This window comes from Phaseolus vulgaris, chromosome 10, assembly GCF_051622355.1.
Source record: "Phaseolus vulgaris cultivar YP4 chromosome 10, ASM5162235v1, whole genome shotgun sequence".
Classification (NCBI taxonomy): Eukaryota; Viridiplantae; Streptophyta; class Magnoliopsida; order Fabales; family Fabaceae; genus Phaseolus; species Phaseolus vulgaris.
In genome coordinates this window covers 41,691,534-41,702,034 of record NC_143507.1, presented here as the reverse complement: position 1 = coordinate 41,702,034, position 10,501 = coordinate 41,691,534, and the positions used below count along the sequence as shown (strand labels likewise).

At 34.4% G+C, this 10,501-nt stretch overlaps 1 protein-coding gene and 1 pseudogene across 2 annotated transcripts; one reads left to right on the top strand and one right to left on the bottom strand.

Moving 5' to 3' along the window:
• Nucleotides 1-2,290, bottom strand: ARP1 (RNA-binding (RRM/RBD/RNP motifs) family protein). 2 transcript variants are annotated; one of them, XM_068623191.2, is made up of 6 exons: nt 1,763-2,290; nt 1,505-1,658; nt 1,152-1,269; nt 1,012-1,060; nt 660-888; nt 1-346 (listed from the first exon to the last, which is right to left on the bottom strand). In XM_068623191.2, the coding sequence occupies exons 1-6, from the start codon at nt 1,961-1,963 to the stop codon at nt 306-308; spliced, it is 792 nt and encodes a 263-aa protein (XP_068479292.1). In that variant the 5' UTR covers nt 1,964-2,290; the 3' UTR covers nt 1-305. The 2 variants fall into 2 exon arrangements, with proteins under 2 accessions (XP_068479292.1, XP_068479293.1); XM_068623192.2 differs by having other exon boundaries at nt 1-340.
• Nucleotides 2,291-4,700: 2,410 nt separating this feature from the next.
• LOC137818058 (protein FAR-RED ELONGATED HYPOCOTYL 3-like) lies at nt 4,701-8,381 on the top strand (annotated as a pseudogene).
• The last annotated feature ends 2,120 nt before the right edge of the window (nt 8,382-10,501 follow it).

Below are 10,501 nucleotides of genomic sequence, written 5' to 3'. Positions count from 1 at the left end.
TAATAAAAATTGTCTAGTATGATATATATATATATAGAGGCAGTTTGAATTGAATGTAAGGTGTTCACAGCAGAAGCTGAGGTGTTAGACAGAAGAGAATGAAAGAATCTGATCTCACCAATCAACAAAATGCCTAAATTAACAATTAATAATGAAATGAAACAATATTCAAAGAAGAACAAAGAAAAAAAATGAAAGTGAAAAAGCCATGACAGATCAGATAATAATGTTGGTCTGCGAGGCCACCACCACCCCCTCCCTCTGCACCCTCCTGTTCTTTTGCCAACTAAGCTCATCTCAGCTCCTCAGACAACCCTTTTAAAGCACTCACCTGTGCCAACTGTACCTGTCACAAAAGTTCATATTTTATCATTCAAAAAGAAAAAAACTGACCAAAGAATGATTCAAAGTAGCAGTGATAACATGGTTTGGCAGTTGTATTTTTACACAACTGTCTCCCTTATATAATAACAACAACATTAACAGAACATGAACTTTTATATATCATAATCAAGTTGTAACTTAAAAAACTATAAATCAAAGTATATATAATTCAATAGGGATTCATAATATTAACTAATGCTGTTAAACTAAGTGAAGAGAATAATTTACAAGTACACATGATCTGGCTGGACCTATGATGCTATCATGTGACACACCTGTATGAGGAATGATAGAAGATGGTTTGGAAATGATGGTGAATGGGGCCCAGGGTGCCGTTGGATAAAAGTTGTGTGCTGGTAGGCCTATGGTCTCCGTTGGATGATGATACTGATAGAGAGGGTACACTGGCATTACTGTGTTGCCACCCACAATACCCTGCCTAGGGTACACATGGGACAACTGCTGCCCATTCAGGTATGCCCCACCGTTGCCATAGCTCAGTTTCTGTCCACAAAAGTGCACTATTGGTGTTACTAATTACACACAATAATAATTATTCACTTTCTATGAAAAAAACTATTTTTTACTTGATCTGAATGATGTAGAATGAAGAAACAATTGCATTACCTGGTTGTAATTGTAGTTCATGTCTGTCACAATGTAGGTTGGAGTGTAGCTGAATGAAAAGATGGAAGAAAAAAGTATGTTACTTGAGTGGAGAGAGGTTTTTGAGTTGATGATGGGTAGAGGAGAAGCACATGACATACCCATAGTAAGGAAGAGGGTGATTGTGGAAGGGCATAGCAGTCGTCCTCAGTGGATGATAATATGGCTGCACGTGATTCCCTGCTGCATTGTTCTTCACCACTCCACTGTTTGATCCTCCTGCAGTGGCATATCAACGTTAGACCCCCATGATGTTCATAATCACCAAAAGGTCATTCTTTCAGATTCATCAATTCATCACTCATTCAAGAATAATTTCACATGAACTGATAAATGTTACATTGAATACACATAAATTGTTCTGAATATGCAAGTCTATGTATGTATCATAGAATGTATATTTATATTCTACCAAATTAGCTAAAAAGGAAAAAGAAGATGCATTTGTGTGTACCTTGCGGCTGTGGAGGTGGTGAAGCAGTGGAAGAAGACCTTGGACGACGAGCACCTAAGAAAGCCAGATTGCAGTTGGCTCGACGGCCATTGATAACAAGAGTTGCTGAGTCCTCGCAAGCCTTCTTGGCAGCCTCAGCCTCTTTGAAAGTCACCTTTTTTTCACACAAATCAAAACATAAACTGATTAATTGATTCCAAGCTAGCTTCATTCAACCAATATATAAACAAATTATGAAAAAAAATTGTGTATACTTACAAAGCCATAGCCTTTGGATTTGGCAGTAAGCTTATCAGAAATGATGACAGCTTCAAGGATCTCACCATACTTTTCAAAATGGTCTCTAAGGGCATCCTTGGGAGTCTCCCATGCTAAGCCCCCAACAAAAACCTTGGTGAGAGTGGTGTCCCCAAATTCTCCAACGTTGTTGTTTTTGACACTGGTGTTGGTGGTCATCATGCTGATAGACTCTGCTACTGTTGTTTGAGGAAGATCTTTGTTTGTAGGAAAGAAGAAAGGTAGGTGTAGGTGAAGGTGAGTTGAGTAGACGTTAAGTTTGATGAAGAGAATTTGGAGGAAGGTGAGGAGTTAATTTTATAGAGAAGAGTGAAATAAAAAAAGTGAAGAGAGAGAGAGAGGCATGCATGACAGAAAGAACAGATAGACTATGATGAGGCATTAGACCGTCATCAACGTGACTGATCACACCAATCACTCAAATCTCTCTTCTCTTCTCTTTCTCCTATTTTGTCTCTCTCTTTTTTTTCTCACCATTCACTGTACCTTAGCTGGATTTCTAATATGCTTACCACTAATGTTAATTAGCATTTATTAACATACAAACATGCCTATCCAAGGACTCTCCAACTAGGACAAATTATTACAACCAAATGCTAAGATTCTTTAAGAACATAATAGTCTTGGATCACTCGTGATTTCCAAGGATAGATTTACATAAGACATTATTTCTAATGTTGGAAATAGGAACCACCTAAGATTAAATTTAAGGTAGTAAAAGCGTAAGCGTTAATCACTCCAAAATAGGATAAGTTTGGTAGAGGGAAATGAAAGAGAATGATTGTGAAAGTTAGAAAAAAAATAATGGGTCCACAGAGGAAGAATTCACTGTAAAATAGGAAAGAGTCTACATAAGTTTTTATTTTTTGCTTGTGCTTTCTTATTATAGTAAGAGAATGAATAAATAGAAAAAGAAGAAGAGAAAATGAAGAAGATAGTGGTGTTTTGTTTGTGGTTATTACACATAAAGATGAATGTTGTAGCAGAATTATGGGCGTTGTGTGTTAGAATGAGGTGAAGAAGAAGTAAGAATGGAATAAGATGAGGCAGAAGAAGCAGAACTGAAACGTGATACACATACCGTGGCCAGCTATTCATTCTCATTTACAAATAATAACTTAAACTCTTTTTTTATATAAATTAACATCAAATATTAATATTAATACCACAATTATACAAAGCACATTCATCAATCATGTACCCAAGAGTTAAAGTATGCCTTCTGCTTTTGGCACATTGTGCACTTGCTCCATCAAGATCAATTGGGACTAGCTCACCCACACAAGGCTCTCTTGCATAAATTAAAAAATAATAATTAAGTTGTTTATAATTTTTAATCTTAAATTTGAATTCTTATACAAATTAGTGATTTGTTGCAAGTATAACAATTTAAAAAACTTAAAAGATTCATAATTTATTATTTATTATAAATACCGCAATATATCACTACAAGAAAATCATGAAATAGAAACCAATTTCTAGAAACCAAAATAATTAGTTGCAATAATAATTAAATTAGAGACCATTTTAGAAACTAAAAAGAAATTTAGTTTCTAAATTAGTTTATATTATTTTCTATTATTGTTAAATAGTTTCTAAATTGGTATCTAATTAGCAACTAAGGTTTTAGAAACCAAATTTAGAAACTAAATAATTGGTATCTAAAACCTTAGTTGCTAATTAGATACCAATTTAGAAACTATTTAACAATAATAGAAAATAATAGAAACTATTTTAGAAACCAATTTTCTTTTTAGTTTCTAAAATGGTCTCTATTTTAGTTTCTATTGTAATTAATTATTTTGGTCTCTAAAAATTGGTTTCTATTTCATGATTTTCTTGTAGTGTATACATTAAAGATTTGTTATTAGTTTCTAGGATGTAAAATGTTTTGGAACTGGTTAGGTGTAATCCCGCACAACATGATGATCATAAATGTTAATTTGAATGGTTTAATATTTTTTTTATGTTAATCACAAACAGAACATGGTATGGAAATAGTTATGGATAACAATATTTTTGAGTATTTGTGATCATAGGAATAATGTAATTTTTAAATCAGGGAAGGTGGATGCAGATGAAACTTTTTATTTGGTCCAGTTAAAGATTTGGACTTGGTTGTTAGCTAAAATACATTTTTTAATTACTTTTAGGTGGTTGGGAAAAAAATTTCTTAAGACTGTAAAGGCAAGGTAAACTTTGCAGTTTTTGGTTTCTTTCAACAACTTTATACATCATTAAGAGTTGTTTTGATTTGGTTTGGTTGAGTGTAATGCAATCGAGGGATGGTAATCTTTTATGTAAATGTGAGGGATTGATGTATGCATGAGTTGGGTGATGGATGAATGTTAGGTTTTGATGTATAAATGATTGATTTATACATGTTTCAATGTATAAATGGTTGATTTATAGATGATTTTAGTTTTTTTGGTACACAACATTTATATGTAATAAGATTGAGACATTCCTAGAATATTTCCTATTTATTTTATTTTTTATTTATGGATAAAAATAAATAAATATTATGAAAAATATTTTAAATGAACTATAAAATAACATTTAATTGTATATATAAATATATAATGTTGATAAAATATAAATGAAAATATTTAATTTATTTAACACAAATAATTATAGACAATAATAAAATATTAAGAAAATTAATACAGATGAAATGGGTAATCCACACTTTATATAAGTGACGAATTAATACAAACGGGTAATCCACACTTTAGCAGTCAAGACTCATTAGAGATTTGTCTTTAGTTTTTAGGATGTAAAATAACATAATGTGTATGGACATATGTTGGAACTGGTTAGGTGTAACCCTGTACAACATGATGATCTTAAATGTTATTTTAAATTGTTTAATATCCTTCATGTTAATCACAAACAGAACATGGTATATAATGAGTTATGGGTAACATGAATTTAAAGTATTTGTGATCATAAGAATAAATTCATTTTTAAACCAGAAAAGGTGGATGCAGATGAAACTTTTTATTCAGCCCAGTTAAAGATTTGGACTTGGTTGTCAGCTAAAATAACTTATTTTAATTATTTTTGTTTTGATTCACGGTTGAACCCTTACATTTGCTTAAACAATCTTAAGGTGAAATATTATGTTATATTTGTTTACTTGTTCTGGATTTAAAAGACTTTCTATCAAACTGATCTTTTAACATTGGGTGTTGTGAAAGGTATTTCTTGAAGGCTTGTTCTTCCTGCACCCCCACGTTTTTCTTCCTGCACCCCCACAATTTCAAATATTCCAACATTAACCTTGAGCAAAATTTTGAAAAGGGCAACGTTCAGCACTTCCACAATCATTGCTCATCTTCATCCTTGGGTTTCAAGTGTTGTGGAGGTTCTTCATAATTGTTGGAAGCAAGGCGGAGGAGTACACAACGTTGCCGAAGTGTTGTCTGCGTTATAGAGGTAAGAGTAAAGGTTTTTTTTTAAGAAACACGGTGGTTATGGAAATTTCGGGATTACCGGATATCGGGATCCGGTAATACCTTCCGGATTCATGAATCCAGAATAAATGAAATAATGTGTTCCGGAAGAGGGGTGTTCCGGAATTAAAAAGCCATAATATGTTGTTCTCCGGATTTCTGAATCCGGAAGCTTAAATTTCATTACGGATGGGTTGATCTGGTACAGTATTTTGTGTTATGGATTCATGAATTCAGAATACTTTACTTGCATTATGGATTTATGAATCCGGAATGGTTTTTTTGTGTTATGGATTCCTGAATCCAGAATAGTCTTTTTGAGTTATGGATTGCTGGATCCGGAATCATTTTTTTAACTTATGGATTCATGGATCCGGAATGCAATAATTTTGTTTTATTTTTTTTTATTTGTAGAAGCATAGTAGTGAAGAATTTGAACAACAATTATATGATGGTGTGAATGTGTGGGATGATGATGATATTGAGAAGTCATTATCTAAATCGAAGGGATATGAATCTACAAATGCGTTTACTACAGATGAGGTAAAGTTAAGTTTGTAAAGTATTTTTAAGTTGTTTGTTAATTAGTAAATAATTTGTTATGATAACTTTTGTAGGTATTTCGTACTCGAGATGAGCTCTTAAAGTGGGTTAGAAAAGTTGCGTTTGACATTGGTTTTTGTATTGTGATATTGAGATCGGATACTTCAACTGGCCAACGAGGAAGGAAAACATTTGTGTTATTAGGTTGTGAGAGAGGAGGTCAATACAAACCATATAAGAAGGATTTACAGGTTACTGAGAGTGGAACTAGGAAATGTGGTTGTCCTTTCAGATTACGAGGGTATCCAGTAAAGAGTGATGAAGGGTGGATATTGAAATTAATTTGTGGGTCTCATAATCATGAGTTGGCAAATACATTGGTTGTTCATCCATATGCTGGTAGGTTCACATGTAGTGAGAAGTCAATGCTTATGGACATGACAGACAGTTTGGTGAAGCCTAGAAATATTTTGCTGACAATGAAAGAGCATAATGAGAAAAATGTGAGCACAATAAAGCAAGTTTATAATGCACGATATATGTACAAAAAAACAGTACGAGGTGATAGAACTGAAATGCAACAATTGATGATGTTACTTGAGCGTGATATGTATGTCCATTGGTCTAGGTTTGAAGAAGGGACGAATGTTATGCAAGATTTATTTTGGACACACCCTGATTCAGTGAAGCTATTGAATGCCTTTAACATTGTATTGATGATGGACAGTACCTATAAAACTAATAGGTATAGGATGCCCTTGTTTGAAGTTGTTGGTGTAACCTCAACGGGATTGACCTTCAGTGCTGCATTTATGTTACTCGCACCAGAACGTCATCATAACTTTGTATGGGCCCTTGAGAAGCTGAAAGGTTTGTTTTTTGAGATTTGATTCATACCCGAAGGTTGTGGTTAGTGATAGAGATATTGCTCTAATGAATGCAATAAATGTTGTGTTTCCCGAAGCTGCTAATTTGTTATGTCGTTTTCACATTGATAAAAATGTTAAAGCTAAATGTAAAATGATTGTTCATCCAAAAGAGGCATGGGATCAAGTGATGGAATCTTGGGGAGCAATTGTTGATTGTGAAAATGAAGAGTCCTATGAACATCGTGTTGAGGCATTTAATGTTGTTTGTTCACCATGGCCTATATTTACTGAATATGTGATTAGTACTTGGTTAAATCCACATAAAGAAAAGTTTGTTAAGGCTTGGACGGATAAAGTCATGCACTTAGGCAACACGACAAGTAACAGGGTTGAGGCTGCACATTGGAGTTTAAAGAGGATCCTTGAGACGTCAATGTGGGACTTATGCTTTTGTTGGGAATCCATTAATAAGATGATCATCTTGCAACATAATGCAATTAAATCTTCATTTGAAAAGAGTTTGCATGTAGTGAGTCATGTCTTCAATGTAACAAGATATAAGAAATTGGTTGGCTTCGTATCGAAATATGCCTTGCAGTATATTGCAGAAGAAAGTGATCGAGTTCAATATGTTGGTTTAGATAAATCTCATTGTGGATGCACCATTAGATCTACTCATGGCCTTCCTTGTGCTTGTGAATTGGCTTCCTTTGGTGTGGGTAGCATACCATTGCAGTCAATGCATCTCATTTGGACACGATTAAGTTTTTTAGATATTTCAAGTGATGATACTTCAGTAGAGTTGTCCATCCAACAAGAGTGGGCTGTCATCATGAATCGTTTCAAGGAGGTTGACATGGCTGGTAAGATTAACATCAAAGCCAAATTACGTGAGATTGCCTATCCAGATAACACATCTTTATGTCCACCAAGGGAGAAAGTCAAAACAAAAGGTGCACTAAAAGGGCGTCAGAGTAAATTTGGTAGATCAACGAAGCGAATTCCTTCTTACTTTGAACATGTTGATGCCATTCTTTCACAACATGATAGTTCATCTAGTTTGAAATGTAGCAAGAGATTTATTTCAGAGACTCCTCCGACCAAATCAATACCAATGCTACAACAATTTCCGGTGGGAATTCATCCTTACATTGTTGATATTGTTGATGTTAAGGCTGATGGTCATTGTGGCTATCGTGCGGTTGGTGCATTATTGGGTATGAGAGAGGAGTCATGGGCTATTGTACGCATGAACTTGCATAAAGAACTTTGTCAATGGCGTCAAGAATATATTGATTTGTTTGGCGGGGATGAACGATTTGAATTTTTGAAAAATTCACTTCTAGTTTGTATTTATTCTAAATGATGTTATTAATTGTAAAAAGGAGTATAAGTGGATTAACTTGTTACATTTTCTTCTGTTTGCAGATAAGTACAGATAAGTGGATGACAATACCAGATATGGGATACGTTATTGCAAATCGATATAATGTGATTGTTGTGTGTTTATCTCTTAAACAATCATTGACTATTTTTCCATTAAGATCCCAACCTCCAACAGATTTTAATCATCACCGCATCATCTGTATTGGACATGTTCATGGAAATCATTTTGTTCAGGTTTGTTACTCATTTTTCGGCCATGAGACACCAATTTTAACTCTCCTCGATCCTAATTTAACCAACCAAAATCATATACAGTTTAATGAATGAAAGTCATATCAAATTAACAATGAACAAGTATCATATTACAACATATTTACTTACCACACCATTCCATAATTGCATGGCCACATGGTCTTCATAACCTGTCAATAGCGTCCCATCCCGTGGACCTCCAGGATAACCTTCACCTTCTATTTCAGGTGCGTCTTCATCCTCCACCTCCATTTGGGGTTCAGCTTCTTCAAGTTTAACATCAACATCTTCTGCATCTTCATGTTCAACATGTTCTTCATCTTCATTAACATGTCTTCTTCTTCTTCTAACAGAGGCTGTGGGACGTAGACGGTCACCTTGTGAACCTCCTCCCCTAGTCTTCACCATTTCTGTTCAATTACACCATTCAAGTTAGATTCAACTTATATTCATAAACCTGCAGAAATTTGCATGTGGTACCCTGCACTAACAGTGTACATGTCATCTAATTCTAATCTTTTATAAAGTATACATGAACATTTGATGAACCTTTCCTTGGTTGCCGAAAATGCTTAGCTAATTTTAGAGGTAAAGGAGAAGTTCCAAGCAAAAAAAACGAAGCAAAAAAAATAGAGGAATAGTAAACAGAGGTCTAATAGGTTTTGCTACATATAAACACTACCGGATTCTTAAATCCAGAATACTACCGGATTCCTAAATCCGGAATACTACCGGATTCCTAAATCCGGAATACTACCGGATTCCTAAATCCGAACTATTACCGGATCCTCACATCCGGGAAACTAACGGATCCACAAATCCGGGAAAGTACCGGATCCCCAAATTCGAAAACCTACCGGATTCTGTGATTTGGAATGTGAAATAACATTTACGGAAACAACAATCCATGAAAAAAACGAATATCAAAGTCCAGAACACATGAATGTACTTACCTTTATGAATGAGAGATGGATGAGATTTGGAAGAAGAAGCTATTGCAAAACCGAGATTCAATGTTGCGTCGCTGAAGAAGACGGCCTCCACGCACAAATGGCAATCATTTTAACTTTTTAGGGTTTTATTACATCAAGGGTAATTTTGCAATTTCAAAAATTTTAAAGGGTAATTTTGTCTTTGCACAAGAGTGTGGGGGTGCAGGAAGAAAAATGTGGGGATGCAGGAAGAAACTCCCTTTCTTGAAACTGTAGAGGCAGTATAACGGTCAAACCAAAACAAAATACTTTTTTTTTTCGTAATTGTGATCCATTGGGCATAGATCCAATTTTTCATTTTTTTTATCCTTTTGATTTTTTTTTAAATTTAAAAAAAAAAAGGATGTGGAATTTTTTTTGCAAAGGATACAAACGAAACAAAAAAGATAGTTCCGTTGAGACTTCTGTGTCGTCTGCGGATTCTCTAGTAGCTGCTCTAGCGCATGCTTCGTCGGGTGCTGAATCATATGCTTTATCTACGCGGTTTGAAACTCTTTGGAAAAGAAAATGCTTTGCCCAGGAATTCTAAGTTGAAAGCCCTCTCTTAAGGATCGCATAAAACTCGGGGCTCGATCTTCCAACACTGTCGTTTCACACTTTACAGCTTTTAGATTGTTGGAAAAAATATTGTAAGACTGCAGACGCAAGATAAACTTTGCAGTTTTTAGGTGACTGGAAAATGTATTTATTGAGACTGCAGGAACAAGTAAACTTTGCAGCTTTTAGGTGGTTGAGAAATATATTTCTTGAGACTGTAGGGACAAGGTAAACTTTGCAACTTTTAAGTGGTTCATTGTACTTGTAATTTTGTACGCAACAGAAAACAAATAAAACCTAATAGTTGTCTGTGTGAATGTAAGTTGCAGTTGGCGGCAGAACCACGTTAGATCCTGTATTGTTTATTTTCTGCAATGGGTTCGTGATTTTGTGTGTTATTTCTGCGTGTGTTTTTTCCATCAATACATTCTTGAGGGTTGCTGGTTTTTTAAAAGTCCAAAACAACTATTCTAGTTAAATTGTGATAAATTTATTTGAAGTCGTTTTGGATTTCTTGTGTTTTGTTGTTTTGATTTGGTTTGGTTGAGTGTAATGCAATCGAGAAGATGTCAATCTTTTTTGTAAATATGAGGGATTGATGTAGGCATGAGTTTTATGATGGATGAATGTTAGGTTTTGATATATAAATGATTGATTTATACAAGT